The sequence below is a fragment of the Cynocephalus volans genome, chromosome 3 (genome assembly GCF_027409185.1).
Source record: "Cynocephalus volans isolate mCynVol1 chromosome 3, mCynVol1.pri, whole genome shotgun sequence".
Classification (NCBI taxonomy): Eukaryota; Metazoa; Chordata; class Mammalia; order Dermoptera; family Cynocephalidae; genus Cynocephalus; species Cynocephalus volans.
The window spans coordinates 83,204,230-83,227,671 of record NC_084462.1 but is presented as its reverse complement, the minus strand read 5'-3'; the positions used below and the strand labels follow the sequence as shown (position 1 = coordinate 83,227,671).

The 23,442-nt window shown below is 36.1% G+C and overlaps 1 protein-coding gene across 1 annotated transcript in view; it reads right to left on the bottom strand.

Moving 5' to 3' along the window:
* Positions 1-23,442, bottom strand: part of PRTG (protogenin) — a 117,192-nt gene that overhangs the window by 58,848 nt on the left and 34,902 nt on the right. The window contains exons 3-5 of the mRNA XM_063090047.1: positions 8,696-8,840; positions 7,618-7,751; positions 254-391 (exon numbers count right to left, since the gene is read on the bottom strand). Of these exons, the coding sequence (XP_062946117.1) occupies positions 254-391; positions 7,618-7,751; positions 8,696-8,840 (417 nt within the window). The remainder of the gene's footprint in view (positions 1-253; positions 392-7,617; positions 7,752-8,695; positions 8,841-23,442) is intronic.

Below are 23,442 nucleotides of genomic sequence, written 5' to 3'. Positions count from 1 at the left end.
ACAATGTAATATATAATCTAAAATTTATGTTAAAAGACCACTCACTATTCAAGCAATCAATCATAAGAAGTATAAAATTCTCCACATTAAAGCCTTTCTATACACGCTTAAATGCCAAAAAAGTTAGAAGTCATTCAATTGCCCAACACATGCTTGGTATATATATAAAAAAAAACAAAAAACACTTAACAGTTTCATTAGAATGAACAAAGTTTAAGAAAAATGCTTTTTTTTTTCTCCTGAGAAGACTTACCAAGACGGCTCCAAGAAATGATTGGTTTGGGATTTCCAGTGGCCATACACTCCAAAACAACAATCTGATGAAGAGACGTCGTTATATTCTGTGGACCTGCTATAATAGTTGGTGTGTGGAAGGATTTAGACTCTATAGCTTTGGGGAGGAAAAGACAGAATATAAAAATAACTTATAAAAGGAGTTAAAACACCTATTCTTAAGTTATTCACTTTTTTCTTTTTTAAAAAAACAACTCTTTATTATAACTCACATCCCATACAACTCACCCATTTGAAGTGTATAATTCAAACGTTTATAGAATTTTCAGAGTCATGCAACTATTACAATTAATTTTAGAACATATTTATCACCCCCAAAATAAACCCCACACCCATTAGCAGACACTCGCCAGTCTCCTCTCTCCTCTGTCCTACTGGATTTGCCTATTCTAGACTTCATATAAATGGATCCATACATGATATACTCTTCCCTAACTGGCTTCTTTTCCCTTAAGATGGATGTTTTCAAAAGGCTCATCCATGTTGTTCATCCACATTCAGCTTATATCAGGACTTCATTCCTTTTTACTGAACAATAATTGAATAATATTTAATTGTATGAATAGAACACATTTTCTTTATCCATTCAGTTCATGGACATTTAGGTTTATTGCATATCACTTTTTGTAAAATTTTATTTTATTTTATTTTAACTTCTCAATACACATTGTAGTTGATTTTTGTGACCCTTTACCAGTTTCTCTTTCCCCCTCCCTCCTTCCCCTCCCCCCGTCTGTTCACTTGTCTTAACAAGTTCAAGGAATTTTTGTGATTGTTGTACCTTCTTCCCCCCCACCACCCTTTGTGTGTTTGTTTTAGCTCCCACAAATAAGTGAGAACATGTGGTATTTCTCTTTCTGTGCCTGACTTGTTTCACTTAATATTTTCTCTAAGTCCATCCATGTTGTTGCAAATGGTAGTATTTTATTCTGTTTTATAGCAGAGAAGAATTCCATTGCATAGATATACCACAGTTTCCTTATCCACTCATCTGATGATGGACATTTGGGCTAGTTCCAACTCTTGGCTATTGTAAATAGTGCTGAAATAAACACTGGAGTACAGGTATCCCTTCAACATGATGATTTCCATTCCTAATGGTATATTCCCAGCAGTGGAATATGTGGGTCATATGGTAGATCTATCTGTAATTGTTTGAGGAACCTTCATACCATTTTCCATAAAGGCTGCACCATGTTGCAGTCCCACCAACAGTGTATGAGTGTCCCTTTTTCTCCACCTCTCCAGCATTTATCGTTCTGTCTTTTGGATATTAGCCATCCTGACAGGAGTGAGGTGGTATCTCAAAGTGATTTTGAGTCACATTTCCCGGATGCTGAGTGATGTTGAGTATTTTTTCATGTGTCTGCTGGCCATTCATATATCTTCCTTTGAGAAATGTTTATTCAGCTCCTTTGTCCATTTTTTAATTGGGTTATTTGGTTTTTTGCTGGAAAGTTGTCTGAGTTCCCTGTATATTCTGGATATTAATCCTTTGTCAGATGTATATTCTGCAAATATTTTCTCCCCCTCTGTTGGTTGTATTTTCACTCTGTTGAGTCAACTTTTGCTGTGCAGAAGCTTTTTAGTTTGATATAATTCCATTTGTTTATTTTTCCTTTAGTTGCCTGTGCTTTTGGAGTTAGTTGCCTGTGCACATGAAGTCTGTACCCATTCGTACTTCCAGGAGTGTTTCTCCTGTTTTCTTTAAGGAGTTTTATTGCTTCAGGGTGTATATTTAATTATTTAATCCATTTTGAGTTGAGTTTGGTATATGGTGAGAGGTACGGGTCTAGTTTCACTCTCCTACATATGAATATCCAGTTTTCCCAGCACCATTTGCTGAAGAGGCAGACTCTTCCCCAGTGTGTAGACTTGGTGCCTTTGCCAAAGATCAGATGGCTGTAGGTGCATGAGTTGATTTCTGGGTTCTCTATTCTATTCCATTGATCTGTGTGTCTGTTTTTATGCCAGTACTATGCTGTTCTCTTTATTATACCTTTGTAATATAGTTTAAAGTTAGGTAGTGTTATGCCTCCAGCTTTATTTTTTTTGCTCACGGTTGTTTTGGCTATGCATGGTCTTTTGTTATCCCATATAAATGACTGGATAGCTTTTTCCATTTCTGAAAAAAATGTCATTGGAATTTTGATGGGGATTACATTGAATCTGCAGATCACTTTGGGTAATATGGACATTTTCACAATGTTAATTCTTCCTATCCAAGAACATGGGATATCTTTCCATCTTCTTGTGTCCTCTGTAATTTCTCTCAACAGTAGTTTGTAGTTCTCTTCATAGAGATTTTTCACATCCTCGGTTAACTTTATTCCTAAGTATTTTATTTTTTTGGTGACTATTGTAAATGGGCTAGCTTTCTTGACTTCTTTTTCTGCATGTTCACTGTTGGAGCATAGAAATGCTGATTTTTGTGTGTTGATTTTGTATCCTGCAACTTTGCTGAAATCATTTATTAACCCTAAAAATTTTTTGTAGAGACTTTAGGCTGTTCAATATATAGGATCATATCATCCACAAACAGGGACAATTTGACTTCATCTTTTCCAATGTGGATGCCTTTTATTTCCTTCTCTTCTTTGACTGCTCTGGCTAATACTTCCAACACTATGTTGAATAGGAATGGTGAGAGTGTGCATCCTTGTCTAAATCCTGTTCATCCATTCAGGATGATACTGGCAGTGGGCTAATCATATGTGGCTTTAATTTTGTTGCAATACTTTAAAACTATACCTGACTTGTAGAGAGTCTTTATCATGAATGAATGTTGAATTTTGTCAAATGCTTTTTCAGCATCTATAGAGATGATCATATGGTTGTTGTCTTTACTTTTATTTAAGTGTATCACATTTATTGATTTGCATATGTTGAACCAACCTTGCATCCCTGGGATGAATGCCACTTGATCTTGGTGGATAATTTTGCAAATGTGTTGCTGTATTCTGCTAGCCAGTATTTTATTAAGGATTTTTGCATCTGTATTCATCAAGGATATTGGCCTGTAGTTTTCTATTTTTATGTATCTGTGTCTGGTTTTGGTATCAGGGTGATGTTTGCCTCATAGAATGACTTTGGGAGAACAGAGAAGCCTCTGTTTCAATCTTTTGGAATAGTTTGTAGAGAATTGGTATCAGTTCTTCGTTGAAGGTTTGGTAGAACTCTGCAGTGAATCTGTCCGTTCCTGAGCTTTTCTTTGTTGGGAGCCTTGTGATAACAGCTTCAATCTCTTTTACTGTTATTGGTCTGTTCAGATTTTCTATATCTTCGTGGCTCAGTTTTGGTAGTTTGTATGAGTCCAGAAATTTATCCATTTCCTCCAGATTTTCAAATTTGTTGGCATATAGTTGTTTATAGTAGTCTCTAATGATTCCCTGTATTTCTGAGGTATCACTTATACTATTACCTTTTTCATTCCTAATTTTTGTTATTTGGGTCTTCTCTCTTCTTAGCCTTGCTAAAGGTTTGTCAATTTTATGTATTTTTTCAAAAAAACCAACTTTTTGATTCATTGATCTTTCATTTTGTTTTTCATGTTTCTATTTCATTTAGTTCTGCTCTGATCTTAATTATTTCCTTCCATCTACTAACTTTGGGTTTGGATTGTTCTTGTTTTTCTAGGTTGTTAAGGTGAAGTGTTAGGTTGTTTATTTGCCATCTTTCCATTCTTCTGAAGTAAGCACTTAATGCAATAAATTTCCCCTAGTTCTGCTTTTGCAGTATCCCACAAGTTTTGGTATGATGTGTTATTATTTTCATTATTTACAAGAAACTTTTTGATTTCCTGTTTAATTTCCTCTTGGACCCATATGTCATCAAGTAGAATGTTGTTTAATTCCCATGTGTTCATATAGTTTCCAGAGTTTCGTTTGTTATTCATTTCTAATTTCAATCCATTGTGATCTGAAAAAATACATGGAATAATTCCAATTTTTTTTAAATTTGTTGAGACTTGCTTTGTGACCTAACACATGGTCTGTCCTAGAGAATGTTCCATGAGCTGTGGAGAAGAATGAATATTATCAGGTTGCTGGATGGAATGTTCTGTAGATATCTGCCAAGTCCAATAGGTCTAAAGTGTTGTTCAGATCTTGTGTCTTGTGTTTATCTATTGATTTTTTTACCCAGATGATCTGTCCAATGTTGAGAGTGGAGTGTTCAGATCCCCCACTACTATGGCATTAGTGCCTATCTCATTCTTTAGATCTAATAGTGTTTGCTTCATAAATCTGGCTGCTCCGACATTGGGTGCATGTATATTTAAGATTGTTATGTCTTTTTGATGGACAGATCCTTTTATCATTATATACTGGTCTTCTTTATCTCTTTTTATGGTTTTTGCTTTAAAGTCTACTTTATCTGATATAAGAATAGCTACTCCAGCTCGTTTTTCATTTCTATTTGCATGGTATATCTTTTTCCATCCTTTCACTCTTAGTCTATGTGTGTCTTTACAGGTGAGGTGAGTCTCTTAAAGGTAGCATATTGTTGGGTCCATCTTTTTAATCCAGTCAGTCTGTGTCTTTTGAGTGTGGAATTTAATCCCTTTACGTTTAGAGTTATTATTGAAAGGTATTGATTTACTCCTAGCATTTTACTGATTTTTGTTTAGATGTCAAATATCTTTTGTGCCTTTCTTCCTGATTTTCTGTTGTCTTCTGTATTTATTAGTTGGGGTGGTATATAAACTATTTTTTCTCTTTATTGTTAGCATTTTGTTTTACTGGTAGGTTTTCTTCCTTCTTGAGTATTTGTGGCACTGATCGTTGTTTTTTGGGTATCAAACCCAATACTTCCTGGAGAATTTCTTGCAAGGCTGGTCATGTGGTAATGAACGCCTGCAGTTTTTGTTTGTCTGAGAAATACACTATTTGTCTTTCATTTCAGAAGGAGAGCTATGCTGGGTAAAGTATTCTTGGCTGGCAATTTTTGTCCTTTAGTATTTTGAATACGTCATCCCATTCTTTTCTGGCTTTTAGGGTTTCTGATGAAAAGTCTGGTGTTAGTCTGGGGCTCCCTTATAGGTACCTTGCTGCTCCTCTCTTGCAGTTTTTAAGATTCTCTGTCTTTGAGTTTTGGCATTTTGATTATAACATGTCTTGGAGAGGACCTTTTTGAGTTGAATATGTCTGGGGATCTTTGGGCCTCCTGAATCTGAAGATACGTGACTTTCCCTATACCTGGGAAGTTTTCTGCTATTACTTCATTGAATATGTTTTCAATGCCATTTCCTTTTTCCTCCCCTTCTGGAATACCCAGGATTCAGATATTTGAGTGCTTAAGGTTGTCTGTTATCTATCTTAGACTTTCTTCAATTTTTAAAATTTTTTTCTTTTTTTCTGGTCTGCCTGTGTTAATTCAAACAGCCTGTCTTCAAGGTTAGAAATTCTCTCTTCTGCTTGTTCTAGCCAGCTGGTTAGACTCTCTGTTGTTTATTTTATTTTCATTAAGCCCTTCAGCCCCACAAGCTCTGCTACATTCTTTTTCATGGCATTGAATTCTTTGTACATTTCTTCTTTTAGATCCTGTATACTTTTTCTCATTCCACTGTGTTGCCAAACTGAGATTTCTTGTATCTCATTTAGTTTCCTTAGAATTGTTGCTCTAAATTCCTTGTCAGTCACTTCAAGGAATTCCTGTTCTATAGGCTCCAGAGCTTGAGAGTTATTATTTTCCTTTGGTGGTGAGGTACTTCCTTGGTTTTTCATATTTCTGGTATCTTTCCTTTGGTGTTTAATCATTGTGGCAGGGGGTATCATGGTCCACTCATTCCACCATGATGTCTGGCCTGGATACTGAAGGGACTGCCAATTCTGGGCAGTGGGAACTAGCCTGGGCTGGTGGCCCTGTGGCACCTGCCTGTTCTGGCGCAGCTGCCTCAGGGCGTGTGGGCCTGGCCACTCTCTGGCCTCTCTGCACGGCAAGGACTGGCCTGGGTCAGGGGCCCCATGGCACCTGCCTTTTCCAGTACAGCTGACTTGGGGTGTGTGGGCCTGGTGGCTCTCAGGCCTCTCTGGGCAGCAGGCACTGGCCTGGGCTGGGGGTCCTGTGGTGCCTGCCTTTTCTGGTGCAGCTGACTCGGGACATGTGGGCCTGGTGGCTGTCAGGCCTCTCTAAGTGGTTGGGACTGACCTGGGCTGCAGGTCCCACAGTGTCTGCCTTTTCCCCATATCATTCACTTTTAATTGAGGTTCAAACATTAATAAAACTTTCAATAAACTCGTTAAAATTTACATGACAGTGGGAAAAAAGGGAAGAAGTGAGAGAGTGCTCTTGTCCTTATCTTTCATATCAAGCTCATATACACCACCTAAAATTAAAGCACAGCACGAAAAATATAATGCTTCAGCCTCTTGATGGAGGGGAAGAATGGAGGGGGTTTGGGAAGTGATAGGTCAGGTAAAGGGCATAAAGAAATATCACGATTTGTAAGAATGAATATGCTAACAATAAATTTAATAATGTAATAAATAAATAAATAATCATAAAGGGTCTTTTAGGAAGTAATGTCTTGTGAAGAATAAACATTCATGTGAAGTTCAACAATGTCTTTAGTGCAAGTTTTCTTCTACTACATTCAGGTAAATTTAAATTTGTTTTAACATAAAAATTAGTATCTACGTATAATTCCATGTTGATAAAATATGTATTTCTTTCTTCATATTCATCTATCTAGTTTCCCTTCTAGTTATATTCATGTACAGCAAAATATATAAAATTATGTTCACTTAAGGTTAGCAATAACTTTTGCATACCAGAATTGGCAATGATATTTTTAAACTTTCATTTTTGTACTTTTTTACAATGTTTACTATAAAAAAATTTATAGTTTTTACTTTCATAAATATTACTTTTTATAACAAGCATGCATTACTTTTACAAATGCAAATTATAATTTTTCTTAAAACAGCAAACAAAACAGTACCAGACTATAAACAAATATATTTTTATTGACAATGGACAATTGTGGTGGAAATAGATGATTGTTATTCTCCTTTCCATACTTTCTGTATCTCGTGCTTTTAAAAACAAAAGTGAAATATTTATAAAACAAATATTTAATCTTTCTTTAAAAAGCTGACATAACAGAAAACAAGTTAGCCTGTGAAAGAAGGCTTAATAGATAAAAATGACCATTTTCCAAATAGTTGCTAATAGATAAAAATGACCATTTTCCAAATAGATCACAATAATTTAAGTGAAATTAAAATACTACTTTATAGCATACTGTAACAGCTGGAGGTAAAAAAGTAATAGCTAGGCCAATAAAAAGTCATAAAAATGGGAAAAGCTACTTCCGTGTGGTACCTGGAATCACTGTTAGAGAGGCCTCCATACTTTTACGTCTGTGGGCTACAGTGGCAGCAGCACAACGATAATTCCCAGCATCCCTTTGGCCAACATCATAGATCTGCAATACTCCTGTTGGTAGAGCAGTTATCCTATTATGGGAAGAAAGGTATGTTTTATTTAGAATATTCTATGACAGAAATTAATACACTCAACCTTTTTACAGTGCTAGAAGCAGTATTTTAAAGATCTTTTAAAATGTTAGCTTAATTCTATTATTTTCAATTGGTTCACTACAGCTCTCTAAAACAAATAATTCTGCATGATATTGTTTGTGAAATCTATCAGTCTAATTTTACACAGTCTCATTTGACATTCTAGCTTAGATTTAGCTAGCCCAGAGCTTAGTATGATATTTTTCAAATTCCTGTTTTTTACCTATTAATAATCTATGTATTCTCCAAGATAAATCTGGATATATCTGGATATGTTTTTGCTTTTGTTTTTAATAAGCACTTCCATCTTAGTGTTCTACCATTTTAAACAAATTGTCTTTGCCTACTTAGGAGCAGGGCAGTAATCAAACTTTTTGGAGTTATTATCAAGTTCTTGATCCATAAACCCCAACCACCCTCAGAGCATTACGTATGTGCATGTGTGTGTGTGCAAGCATGTGCATATGTAATGAAGATGGAACTGGGAAGTAGAAGGTAGAGAGAGGTAGGAGTGGGTAGCTACCAGTGTATGGGAAACCCTTACACAGCACTGCTCTTCCCAGCAGTAAAGGCATAATTTAGTCTCCAAAAACCTTGGGCTGCAATCCAGATACTCAGATGGTCCTAAGGTTGGAACAGACGGCTGAGGAGAGAAACAAAGGAACAGGATAATCTAATTGATTTCTGATCTGAACCAGGAACCATGTCCCCTGTGCCACAGTCTGATGATCTGATTCTGTGCCTAAGTTTGAAATGTATTTAGAAATCAATTATTGCCACCCTATATGAAAGTGAGCTCCAAAATGGTCTTTCTTCCTACAGAGTCTCATACAAAGTCTTCATTACGCCTGTATCACCTTCAAGACAAAAGCTACATTTACCTATCCATAGTTATAGGTAGAGTTGTCCGATTGAATTCCCACGTTATGACTGCAGGAGGGTTTGATGAAATCTTGCATGCAAATCTAGCAACTCCACCTTCATGGACCTCCATGGAAATTGGCTGAATTTCAAAAGCAGAAAGAGCTAGAAGATAAAGTTTGACAAATTCAGAATGAGTACATGACAACTACACTTAGAAATAATACTATGCTGAGTATTATTTATTAGACTTGAACTCCTGCTCAGACATAAGACCAACCTAACTTAAGTAGTACAAAGAACTTAGTAGTGAATAATTGTGGAAAAACCACTGGGCAGTTGCTCAACATAAGGAGTCTGGACTTTCCCAGAATTAAATTCTAAACAGGCTCTCAAGAAACTTACCATCTATTTGGAGAAAAAAAGTGAACATAACTGAAACAAAAATAAACAGTGAGGGTATGTATTTATTACCAACTGTGTGGCAAAAATTTCAACTACTATATATATCAGAGGAGAAGAAAATAAATAAAGACAAACTGGTCAGGTAAAAACCATTTACAGGAACTGGTTTTGAATGGGCTTTTGAAGAATACACTAGGTTAAGATGGAAGGGGAAAAACAGAACATTCCCGGCAAAAAAAAGTAAGATGAAGACAAGCACAGAGGTAAGAAAAGTGTAGCTAGTGTTCACAGGATTGCAAGGAACATCCAGACTACTGTGGAGTATTTCAAAGTAAGGGCTCAGGGGAAAGCAGAAGGAGAGTAGAGATCAAGTGAATTTGTACCATAGTACAGATTAAGGCATTCCTGAAGATTTTTGAGCAAAGGAGTGTCATGATAACAGTAGTGTCTGGGAAAAATTAATGGAGCAGTGTTACACAGGATGGATTGAAGAAAGTCTCTTGGTCAAAAGTCCAGGAATGACAGAACTGGGTGGTGGCAGTGAGAATGGAGAGATTCCAGAGATGTTTTAAAGAAAACAAAGACTTGGTTCTTACTAGACACAGATATGTCACTCTGTGCTTGGAATCAGATAAAGGTGGTATTGATGGAACAGAATGAGACAGGAGAGAGAAAGAGAACAAATGGTATGTCTCATGAGTAAAAGGTAGAGAAATTCAAGAAGTATTTTTAGGCTCATGTATTTCCAAAGCCAATATAAATCTTGAAGTGTTGATATCTCCTAGAGATAACTCTTCTTTACCATTCTAGGCAGGCCTCCAGGAAGTGGTCATCAATGTCCATGGTTTTGCATTTTGAAGGAGCCCAGACTCCAGGAAATACTGTGGTTTCCCTTCCCTCTACTAAATCTTCCAAGATACAAAGAAAGGACCCCAGTTATATTTGTAGGCTTATTCTCCCCTCCCCAGACTCCTCTTCAAAAATAATATAACAAAAACTTCTGCTGCTTTGAGAATAGTAATGCTCAAACTGCTGTTATCAGTGGATTCTCAAAGTCATAACCATTTTTATAACTGTCATTTATTTGCCTCTTTCAATCTTTTCACTTGAGTGTACAGTCTTTTCCAGAAGTGATGGGTGATACCGTAAGAGACTGAATGCAGAAGCAGATATGTGTGAGAATTCAGCTGCAAACTAAAGAGATTTGCACAAATGTAGAAACAATACCACTTCTCTCACTAATTTTCTTTCCTTTGGAAAATAGTTATATTAATGTGTCAATATTAATATGTAATGGATCAATGTTTTCATTTAAAAATGAATTGAATTTCAAAAAACTTCTTGGTTTTATTTTCTAATACTAAATAGATATAGATATAAGCTTCATAAATAAAAGTTCTTTGGTATCCTCAACAAGTTTTAAGAGTATAAAAAGTTAGACTAAAGAGTTTGAGAATCACTATTCAAGAACATTAAACAATAAAAATGAATAGAATTTTTCTTTTTAATTGCTTCTCTAATTGCTTCCTAGGATGTCTGCCTTCTAACATTTTAATTCTGGAGCAAACCTATGGCCCCCCTACTCTGCTGTTCATCTACTGAAGAATTAGGAAAAAGATGATTATATTCACCTTCAAAATATCAGCTTCACATTCAGAACAACCTGATTTCTCAATAAAAATGTAAGCTTGTCTTTTTATATTTAACTAAAGTTACACTGAATACAGTCATTTTTTCAGGAATCAGGACCTAAATTTCCATAAGTTTGATGCCTGCTTTTTAAAGTATCAAGCGCGCTTATGGATCCCATGTTTACCTTTTCCAGGTGTGCGAGGGTGAGTTCGAAGTGTCACCAATAAACTAGTCTATATTCAATTTGCAGACTTCAAATGGTGATTTTATCTTATTCTTTCCCAGCCTTTACCTCTCAAGACTGAAATATCTAAATTCGTTTAACTTTTCCTCATAAAGCAGAAGCTCCTCCAGGCCTGTCTATTTGAATGATTTCTTCTTCCATTACCCCACAATGAATCAGGCACCCAAATCCATGTTTCAACTCACACATCTCTCTCTCACATCTGACTTCTCACCATCCCTGATCATCCTCTGTTTGATTCAGGCCTTTATCATATCCTGCCCAGAAATCTTTCAGGAGCCTCTTAGCTGATGTCTCCCCTGCCAGCGGGGTTATCCTCCAGAGTGATCATCATGAAATACATCTCCAGCTTAGATTACCAACTTCAGAGCTTCCTACTCGTGACTCTAACTGCCTACTGGACATCTCCATTTCAAACTAATCACGTCCAAAATGAAATCATCTTCTTTCTCCCAAGCCTGTACCTCAAATTTAGTTTTATCACACTATCCAGTTACTCACCTGAGCTAGAGACTACTGACTCCTTCTGCATTCTCTTCATTCAATCACCTGTTCCCACTGACTAACTCCTACATATGTCAAATCCATTCCCTTGTGTCCCTGTCCCAACATCTCTCACCTAGCCCACTAACAGCCTCTCACTTGTTTCTTTGCTTTCATTGTCTCTCTACTTCCCTCAAAACCATGCTCCAGACACATACCAGTGGGTATTTAAACTATTATTATGAATATTCAGGAGATACAAATTACCAGAAATTACTTTTGCATCCCTTGTCCCCACCCAGTTATCCCCCAGCCTCCCTTCCCCTTCCTCCTCTATACCCCACTCCACTTTGTAGCTCTAGGAATGTTCCCTCTCTCTGTAAGACTACTGCACTACTGTGATCTTTCTTTCCATCCTTCCTTTCTCTCTTAGCGCCCACATATGAGTGAGCACACGTGGTATTTATCCCTCTGTGCTCTGCTTATTTCACTCAACATAAGTTTCTCCAGGTTCATCCATGTTGTTGCAAATGGGAGTATTTCATTCTTTTTTATGGCGGAGTAGTATTCCATGGTATATATACCACAGTTTCCTTATACAAACATACCAGTGTTTAATATGGCTGTACTTGACTCACAAGCAGCCTTCATTTATTATTTCAAAGGCTTCTATCGGTCGACCCACTACTTGTAAAACAAGAAAAGAACAATCTAACAAAAAATGTGATTCCAATGGTAAATGCTGTCAAAAAGCATTGTGTCTTATCAACCCTCCTTCTAAATCTTTAAACTGCTTAGCCTAATTACTAGAAAAACTGAATGCATATATCATAGATACAGCAAAAGGAACAAATATCTTTCTTTATGACAAATAAAAAAATTTAACTGGATATATATAATATTTGACTGGATACAGTCTCAACAAACAAATTTGCTGGCTACCTTTTGCAAAAAAAACCCAAAATAAAATAGATAAATAAATTTTTAAAAGGTAGTGTGTAACCGATTACTCCAAAACTAAACTGTTTATATGGTAAGCATGCAATAGTATTAAACAGTCCATCTTAAATACTTTATATAAAAACACTATCTCTTCTATTAGAGATATAGAGTATAACTATGACACAAAGGAGTTGATTTCCATGAATCACATATAAATATCAATCCACTGTCTTTACAATCACACCACTATAAATCATAAAAATCTTTATTAAACAATGAGCCAGATTGTCTTCCCAATGTATAAAAGAATATTAATCACACTTATTTTAGGAAACTTTAGACTAAAGTAATCTCTTCTAAATTCATTAATTCATTCAACAAATATTTATTCAGTGCCTAGTACATTCTAATTGCCAAAGATCCAATGATGAACAAAACTAATGGAGGCTCTACTCCCAAGGGATCTCTAATGGTGAAAGAAGACATTTAACTAAACTACTATGCAAATATATAATATCAAACTCTGACAAATGCTATGAAGGAAAAGTAGAGAGTATTATGAAAGCATGTAACAGAGGATTCAAGCAATTCAGTAATGACAGAAATAAAACAGCTTAACATACATTTTATTACCAGGTTACTACGTTAGGTACATTACATATTCTATCTTAATTAATTCTCACAACTATTATTATCCTAATTTTCAGTTAAGGAAACTGAGGCACAGGGAGACTAAGCAACTTGCTCAGGGCTTTGCAGCTAGTAAGTGGTGACTCTGGGATCTAAATCCAGGCAATCAATTTCTAGAAAACCTATGTGAATTCTCTCGCAAGTAAAAGTTTGAGATCCCCAAAACTTTTGTGGAAGACAAAAATAACAGGTTCTACTTCTAGATAATTCTGCTCTCCAGTAGAAGCTGAAATGCATTGGCTTTATAACCAGATAAGAATGTGTGTTAAATTTTTGAATTTCTAAAACAGAACAACATCTTTAAATTTTCTGCTTATAGGATTTAGAAGCTATGGCTCTCATCTCACACAAGAGTATGTCTACTTCTAGGAACCTGTTAAAGATAGGAAAATATGCAAATTGAATTAAACTACCTCAGTCTAAAATTTAGGAGTCAAATTTTTAAAAAAAAAAACAAATCTATTTTTTAAAAACAGTACCTAATGGGAAACTTTTTCCTTTATTGTTATTCTCCTAGTTCTAAGCCCACATACATATCGATAATCAAAAAGTCAAGTACAGAGAGAGAGAGAGAAAGAGAAAGAGAAAGAGAGAGAAAGAGAGAGAGAGAGAGAGAGACCGTGCGCATGAGGGTAAGCGTTGTGGTAGAGACACCAGTCTGAAGAGAGATCTGCTGTGTGTGTGAATGAACGACAGCAGAGATAACGGGAGTGCAAGGGAGGGCACATACAAAAGACACTGTATAAAGAACAACCTGATTTGGCCAAGAGGTGCTCAAGGGAGGGAGAGGGAAGGACCCATATGCTTCTGAGGTGTCTGGCCCGTATACCTGGAAGGCTGGGGAAACTACGATGCCAGAGAGAACATAGGAAGAAAGAGCAGATGGGCTGGTGAATAACCTTCACAGACTCTCATTTGATCAGAATGAGAAAAAAATGAACATGTTAAGTAAGACTAGGAAAGTAAAATTAGGCAAGGGATTAATAACATAAACAACTTCAAATATCTATTCTTGATTTTTTAACTCATGGCTCAGATGTTAGGCTGTCATTAGGATTTACAGAAAGACATCCTTGAGTTTTTATAACAGCGGGCTATAAAAATAGCATTGTATAACATGTAAGATTAGAAGAGAAAAGCATTTCTTACTTCCAAGGCTCTGCTAGAATAAGCTTGGGAAGAAAAGTGTTTACTGTCTTTCCAATTTTAATTTATTCTCATTTCTTGATGACAGAAGTAAAGGCACTAGAAAACTGAGGTAAAGAATAATTTAAAAAAAAAAAAAAAAGACTAAACATCATCTTGGCCTAAGCTGCTTTAAAGAAAACCAGGAATAAAATCCAGTAAACACAGGGCATAATTTAGGTGTATATAGAGGCAGTACAGCAGCCTAGACTTGTGGGTAAGAGTGCAGGTGCAGATCTTAAAATCCTTAGATCAGGCTTAGAATCATAGCTTTGCACTCAAGAGCCTCTTCAGAAGTTACCAACCTTAAGACTCAGTATCCCTTGGAAAAATGTGTATAACAATACTTTCTAAGCACTTATATTGTAAGAATAACAATATATAACACTTAAAACACTTATATTGTAAGAGTAACACTGAATTACATACACATGTACATATATACACACAAAGCATGAAAGTGCAAGTACACATTCAGGCACTGCATGGCACCTAGTAAACTCCTAGTAGTGGTGCAGGTGGTGATAATCTTAATAGGATGTCTTGCCATGAACATACCATACGGAATGATGACTCAAAAAACATCAAACAAAGGATGCCAATGACCCTTATGCAATAAAAATAAACTTTAAAGCCTGAACAAAAGCAGAGAGGTATTCTAAGATTCAAATTTTTTCTATTTTTTTCTACTAAGCCAAACTTATGTAGTTTTTACACAAAAGTACATCAAATTGCAGAGAAACAGAAATAATTTCCCCATTTTGAAGGTGCATAGATAAACTATTTGGAGAAAATGAAATCCATTACTTCAAAGATGAAATAATGGGAAATGGATTACAAGGAGATAGAGAGTTAAGTTCAGCTCTCTAGAGGTAGGGTTATGTACAGTGATTTTTCTTTTCTTTTTTTACTTTACCATTTTTCTACAAAAATAATTAAGAAAATTTAGTGATTTTTAAAAAAATTATATATGCTTCTGTGGGGCATGAATTAAAAGGAGAGTTTGTTTGCATAATTTTTCTACTGCTACTCCACTGTCTGATAAAATCCCTTGTCCTTAATTTTTATCTGCCTTTTTAGTTCTCTTAACTTCTTTGGGTACACATTATCTATGGTATATGGATACTTGATTCTCTCCCTAACCAGTGCCCTAAACCTGAAAATTACAAGAAAAAGAACTGAATTAAAACCACTTTCAATTAAAAAAGAAATGATATAAAATTCAGTATCAAAACTTAGAAACTTTAGAAAAGAATGCGAAGATGAAATATATCATGACAGTCGTAAACTTTGTTTCTCAACAAGTATTTGTTTTTCTATTTTGATTTTAAGTGGGGCATTAAGGTAAGTGAATATACCATTCACAATGAATGTTAAAATTCCCTGAAACTTTAGTTCGCAAATCATTTTCATCATGATCAAAAAATTCTGCACTTCTTTAAGTGGCAGAACACCTCACATCTTTATGAAAATCTCAGCTTACTTCCTAATGTGGACTTTGTTTCTGCCAGTTAGGTATGATTTTACAAGCCTACAGCCTCCTTGTGAAACCTGACCTCTTTCTTCCCTCCACAGTCAGCACTAACATAAACCAAGAGCCCCATAAGAAGCCATTAAAGCAGTGCTGTTAAGAGGCCAGAGCTCTATAAAATAGGCAAAAAACAAGGTCTCAAGAAACATGCGCTGTCCTCAAAAACAACCTTGCAAACACAATAAATGTAAGTGCCTATTTTATTTGCGACTTCCTCTTCTTCACCTGTCTACTTAATCATTTGCTTCTATGATTTATAGTCAGAAAAAAACCAGATCAAAGATGCTAAGATGAAAATGTTCTCCCAAGTTTTATTTGATCAGAAAGCAACATACATATATGATTCTACATTAGAAATATATAATTAATTAAACCAATAAGCCATTTAGTTTGCACATTAATTTAATATATATTAAAATAATACACCAGTCATGCTTTTAACAGGTTGCAATGAATAAAATACTGAATACATGTTGATTTTAAAACCAACTAAAAATTATGGATACATGGTCTGAAATGACATGCCATCTAATAATTTAAAATAAGTTGACAGACTATTCCCTAATGTAAGAAAAACATTACTTTCTTTTTAGAATTGCATATAAAATATTCTTTTACTGAGCAGAAAATACTGAAGTAAGTCAGGGTCTTGATGCAGGGTTTAAGTCGGTGGTCTTAATGCTGCAGTTCAGCCAGGAGACCTCAAGGCCTAAGATGGTAAAGGACTGAACAGTTGCTACTGCCACACCCCCTCCTTGGGGAATCCTAAATGGCAGGGGAACGTGGCCAGCAGTCACATTCTAGCGCCTCTGTGCTGTTTTCACCGTCTCTAAGTCACCATTCAGTAGCTTTGGGGAAACCAATATAAGTAGCTCATCAAGAACACAGGGAGATTTCTAACTCCGACTCTTAAATGTCCACAACATCAGAGTTCATCACTGAGTTATATATACATTAACTTAAAGTTTATTTCCATGACACTAGTCTTTCAAACCAACCATGCATTTGTCTACTTCAGGCTTTACTAATCAAAACATAGTTGTAACTTTATGCCCCATCAAGTCTCATTCACTTTGAGTCTTCAAACTTGAAGACTGACATGCAACTGAACACGAAGTAAAACTGAAAGATCTTATCCCATCATTTAATCAAAGCATCAAGGTATCAGTAGGTAAAAACCAACCGAGGAACATGTTTCAAGCAGAAGCTGAAAACTTACGTTCTTAAGATTATGCAAGAAGCTATTCATACTTTTTCCTAAAACAAATTTCATCAGCTTAAAAAAATAATCTAACAACGAGACAGATATTATCACTATGTCTTAGATGTCAGCTCCTTTGCACAGCTGTATTAAGTACATTTGTCCCTTGGTGTCCGCAGGAGATTGATTCCAGGACCTCCTGTGGATACCAAAATCCATGGATGCTTAAGTCCTTGATATAAAATAGTGTAATAGTTGCATATAATCTATGCACATCTTCCCATATATTTTTAATCATCTCTAGATTACCTATAATACCTAATAAATTGTAAATACTTTGTAAATAGTTGTTATACTCTATTGTTTAGGGAATAATGATGAGGAAAAAAGTCTTTACATGTTCAGTACAGATGCAGTTTTTTTTCCAAATATTTTCAATCTGGGATGGTTGAATCCATGGATGTGGAACCCATGGATACACAGTGCTGACTGTACATAACAGCTATTCTATAAGTGACTTGTAGTGAACATGTTATCCTGCATGAATCTATGGCAACTCTGACAACCAGGTATTATGAGGTGTATGTTTGCTTTTCAAAGGAAACGTTTAGATCAGAATACGTAACCAAGTAAATATGAATAAAATGAAGGCTAGAAACTTTGTAACAAGGTGGGGAACTAGGAACTTTCAGAAATGTGCCCTACACGCAAACTGTCCATAGACTAGATTATTTTCCAGTCTGTTCCTACTGTAGTCATATTAAAACGCACCTTTAATAACACCTGAGAATTCTTTGCTGCTTTGATATTTCATCAGCCTTGCTCTGAAAAATGCCAGATTTGGGACCCTGCCCCCCACCCCATGCTCAATTTATTTGGCTAGAAAGAGTATGACACAAAGCTCTTCAAGCCCCTCCTGACAGGTAGGCTACTTACTGCTGTTCAGCAATTCTCTTATTAACCTCTTATTAATAACTAGCTTTAAGAATTACCTAATCTCCCAATTTATTCATGTCCCCACAGCCACTTTTACCCTAGACCGTAAATTCCTTGAGTTCAGAGAACATGTCTTACTTGTCTGTGTATTGCTAGGAGCCAGAACAGTGCACTGCATACAACAGGCATTCAATAAAGGTTTACTGAATAAACTCAAAGCACCACATCACCACCTCCCTCCTATTCACGATAGAAAACTTAGCGTTTATCCTTCTGAGAATAGTAACAATTTTGGCTATATCACTTACTACTGAATAACCCTGAGCAAATTTCTTAACCTTCCTAAACATGTTTTGTTCTGTAAAGTAGGGTTCTAAAAAGGGTTATTATGGATTACATAAGGTTATGTATGTAAAGTACTTAACATAGTGCCTATAACATTAAAAGCACTCAATATATTTTAGCAATTTCTGTTATCTTACTGTACATAAACATCAATTTTTTTCCTTTCCACATCAAAATCTCTCCTTCTTTACCTAGCTTCTCTTCCTTCACTCCTGGTTCTGAGGAACTGAGGAAGAAGTAACCATTCAAACTTGCACCAAGGTTAACCCTCTCCTGGCACTTTTTTTTTTTTTTTTTTTTAGTGGCTGGCTAGTGTGGGTATCCAAACAGTTGACCTTGGTGTTATCAGCACAATGCTCTCCCTAGTGAGCTGACTGGCCAGCTCTTCTCCGAGCACTCTTAATCCCATCCCTGCCTACCTGCTCTGGGCCCTTACTCTGTGTATTATTCCCATTTTTTTGCATCACTCCCTCATTACCAGTTTCTTTGTCAGTGCCTATAAACATACTCATATCTCCCCTGTCCTAAAAAGTAGCATCTAGAACTCAGGCCAAGCTAACCTCATGTCAATCTCTTTCCTGTCACTTTCGTTCTTCTTGAGTGACACCACCCACCCCATTCCTCAGTTCTGCTGGTAGGGGGTGGGGGTGGGATGGAGAGGAGAGAAGGAGAAGAGCCACAAGTATATTTATATGCAGGATCCAGGAGCCTCCGGGGAATGGATTTTACCTCAAAAAGAAGTAGTGCACATGAGTTTAGGTGGGGTATTATGTCAGAATTTGTGGCTGACTCTCAAATTAGACCAGTCATCAGGACTCTTGAATCATGCTTATATAGAGGAGGAGGAGGAAGATAGGGAGTAAGAGAGGGAAGGAGGGAGATGTGGTAGAGAGATGCATTTGGGGTGTTGGCTGAACAAGATCACTTCTAGTGAGAGAAACAGGGGCAGAGAACGTAGGTATGCCCACCATTTGGGGTTACTGTAGTACAAGTTGGAATGGAGTACAGAAAATATAGGTCTACTCTTTCCCCTCTTCTCACTACTGTATTTGACTATTCTAGAAAATGAAAAACAAAAACAAAAAACAAAACAGTAGAGTTCTTCTCAGCAATCACTGCCATTGTTTCCAGTTCCAAAGAGCCTTCCCAGAGCCACAGTTCGGTGTGCCCCGATCCATCTTCTAACTTCATATCATAGGATTTATGGAGCTAATAGAGATTACTGCTTTAACTACAGCCATTGTAGCCATTTAAAAAATGACCCAGCACAGATCACCTTAATCCTCAATGATACGTTCAAAACTCCACACAAAATAATTTTCAGTGGTAAGCTTACTAAGGCCTGTGCTTAACTGTTAAATAGTAAGCTCTATTTGGTGTTTTTCCCACAACTTCCCACCTTTTGGCACCCCTTCAAATGCATACTCAACAAAAGAACAAGTGTCATAAACTTAGCACCTGTCTCCTAAAATGTCTGAGAAGCCCATGAGCAAGGAATTAACAGTGACTTCAATGGGCCTCAAAGTCATAGTGCTTTATATACCTAATCATTAAGTGTCTACCAAAATTAAATTAACTCACAACTAGTTACGATGCAAATGTGCTTAGTGGGACACTAGTGATAGAAAGAGCCTGTAAGTGACTTAAAATCAGTCCAAATTTTATTAAATATTTTCAGCATCATTATTATTTTGTATTTTTCAGTTCTAGCACACAAGTATGCAACAACATATTCACACGTGTACAAAAACATATGTATCAAAAAGCACCAAAAGGTGCTGAAACTTAGAGACTAAATTAGTCAGCAGACACAATGCCTGTGAAAAAAGGTGAGGACAGTTATATTTTCATCGGTCTAAAGGACCTTGGACAAATTTAGAGCAGGGAACTATTTATCCAGGATCTAGCATGAATATATTAAGTATTCAGTAGATGTAAAGAAGGTTGGGCACAAAATATATGGAAAAAAGAAACGGTAGAAGACTAAAAACATCCAGACCATCCCTGTCCTTATATGTAGAATAAAAAGCTCCATCCCACTGTAATATTTATATGGAAAGGCAAAGGAATTAGAATAACAAAATAATTTTGAGAAAGAAGAACAAATTTCAAGTACTCACATTGTCTGATTTTAAGACTTATGATAATTTCAAGAATTATGATAAAGCTACAGTAATCAGGAATTATAGTATTGGCAAAAGGACAGACATATAGATCAATGAAACAGAAGAGAGAGTGCTGAAATAAATCAGTACAAATATGTCAATTGATTTTTACAAAGTTGCAAAAACAATTCAATATAGAAAGGATAGTCTTTTCAATAAATCATAAGCAATTGAACATTCATATATAAAAAATTAATCTTGACCTTTATACCTTATGCAAAAATTAACTCAAAATAGGTCAAAGATCTAAATGGGAAACATAAAACTATAAAATATTTAGAAGATAAAAATTATTGAACTCTTAGGTTAGGCAAAGAGTTCTTAGATATAACAAAAAAAGCTCAATGCGTAGAAGAAAAAATGATAAATTGGACTTCATCAGAATAAAAAATTTATCTTGAAAAAACCACTGTTAAGAGAATAAAAAGACAAGCCATAGACTGGGAGAAAAAATTTGCAAATCATGTATCTGACAAAAGATCTGTATCCAGAATGTATAAATAACTCTCAAAACTCAATAATTAGAGAACAAATAACCCAATAAAAAGTAGGCAAAGTATTTGAACAGATATTTTACCAAAAAAGATACATGGAGGCAACTAAACACATGAAAAGATATTCCACCTCATTAGTCACAGTCATAGGGAAATGCAAATTAAAACCACAATAAGATATCACTACACACACCTATCAGAATGGCTCAAATAAAAAACACTGACAATACCAAGTGCTGATGAGGACAGGAAGTATCTAGAACTCTCATACATTGTTGGTGGGAATGCAAATTGGTATAGTCACTTTGGAAAATAATTTGGCAGGGGCTGGCCAGTTAACTCAGTTGGTTAGAGTATGATTCTGATAATACCAAGTTCAGGGTTTGATCACTGCTCTGGCCAGCCACCAATTAAAAAAAAAAAAAAAAAAAGAAGAAGGAAAGAAAGAAAAAGAAAGAAAATAATTTGACAGTTTCTTATAAAAGTTAAATATATACTTAACAGATGACCCTGCATTCTCATCTCTAAATATTTAATAAGAATAAAAATTTATATCTACACAAAAACCTATATAAGAAAGTTTACAGAATCTTTATTCATAATCACCCCAAACTGGAAACAACCCAAATGTCCTTCAAATGGTAAATTAATAAAATGTGTAAAAGCCATACAATAAAATTTTACTCAGCAACAAAAAGGAACAAACTGACAAACTACTGATACACCCAACAACACAGATAAATCTCAAACGCATTACTGCATTATGCTGAGAAGTAAGACACGAAAGGCTACGCAATATATCATTCCATTTATATGACATTCTGGAAAATGCAAACTATAGTGGCTGCTAGTACTTAGGGTTGGGGAGGGTGTGACTACATGGAGCAGCATGAGAGGATGTTTTGGGATGATGAAATTATTCTGTATCCTGATTGTGGTGAGGGTTACACAACTCTACACATATGTCAAAACTCACAGAACTGTAGAGTAAAAAAAAGTGATTTTTACTGTACGTAAACTAAAAAATAAATTTCAAAAAAGGCTATTTTCCTTACAAAACAGAAAGGCTTTTGTTTAATTTTCTAACCACTCTTACAGAATAGTTACAAATTAAGCAAGATGACAGCACACACAAATTTTAAAAGCTGACTCATGGAGGCCATCTTCACCTCTTCCGTGAAGTTGGTCCTGATTGTTCCAAGGAGAACTAGTGACCGCTTTCATACTCCCAGGGTCTCAGAATATCCTGCTTGCTTTACCGTTTGATTCATCAGCTCTACCTTCTGCTCCCACCCACATGACTGGTCCTGTATCTTTTCATCTTTATATTTCTGGCACAGAACCACAGATGCAAAAGGCACTCAACAGATACCTGATAAACACACAAAATATGCCCTAGGGTACATATACATTCAGTTCAGTCTCCATCTCCATCTGGAGTATACATGTGTACTATGTTTACCTAGTAATAATCTGAAGGACTATCAGATGCTGAAACTAACTTTAAGTTATCTTTGTAACACTATGCATGAAATGTGTACACAAAAAATATTTACCCTAATAATTATAAATGGATCTATGTTCCTGAGGAATGGAATTCAGAAACCTAGAGCCCTCCTATTCCTGCACCTATTGAAATGGTGGAAAGAAGTCACACCTCTGCCAAAAGGCTAGAAGAGTTGGGAGTCAGCAGGCATTACTGATACACATGTCACGTACGTGCGCGTGCACACACACACCCGAAAAACCATCCCTTCCTGAGCAGCTCAGTCCAACCCTCCCTCTCGATGTTGGCAGCACACTACATGGTTGCAATTCTGGTGCAGACCTCTCACAGGGCGCTGACCAGCATATACTACAGATGCATGTCCGTTCTCGGGCCCCCTGGCATTCTAAGCCCATCTTGGCAAGACTCACAATATTCAACCTGACACAGATTCCATCAGGCCAGGCTTGAAATTATTTAGAACTTGGTCTTATAACTAATTGGTCTGCTCCCAGGAATCTCAAGAGAGAAATGGATTTTCTAGAGTGAATACAGGCTTTTGGAATTCATGTTTGACTAGGACTTCTGAACGTCTGAGTGCTCCTTCAGGATTAAACTGCACTACTGAGTGCTATAATAAAGGTGCACTGTTTTGCATGTGTATCTGTGCCACACTGATATTTCTACTCTCCTAAAGCAGAGGGGAAAAGAGTTATAGTGAATAAAGATTTACAATGCTGAGGTCACAACAACTTCTCCTAACATCCTCATCTGCAGCTGAGGTACAGTTCTCTTCAGCTACCCCTTAGCCTATGTTCTGCTGGATTAATGGTGGTCCACCCTAAAGAGATCAGCAGTAACTAGAGAATGACAGGCAATTAGAATGGCTTCTCAGAACCAGATCATAAAGAATACCAGAAGTAGATGCAGAAATGTGATGCTGTGAAAGGCAGAATCTTTCTTGACTGGAGTTTAAAGAAGAGATTAGGAACAAGAAAAATCACATAACTAAGCAAAATAAATAGCAA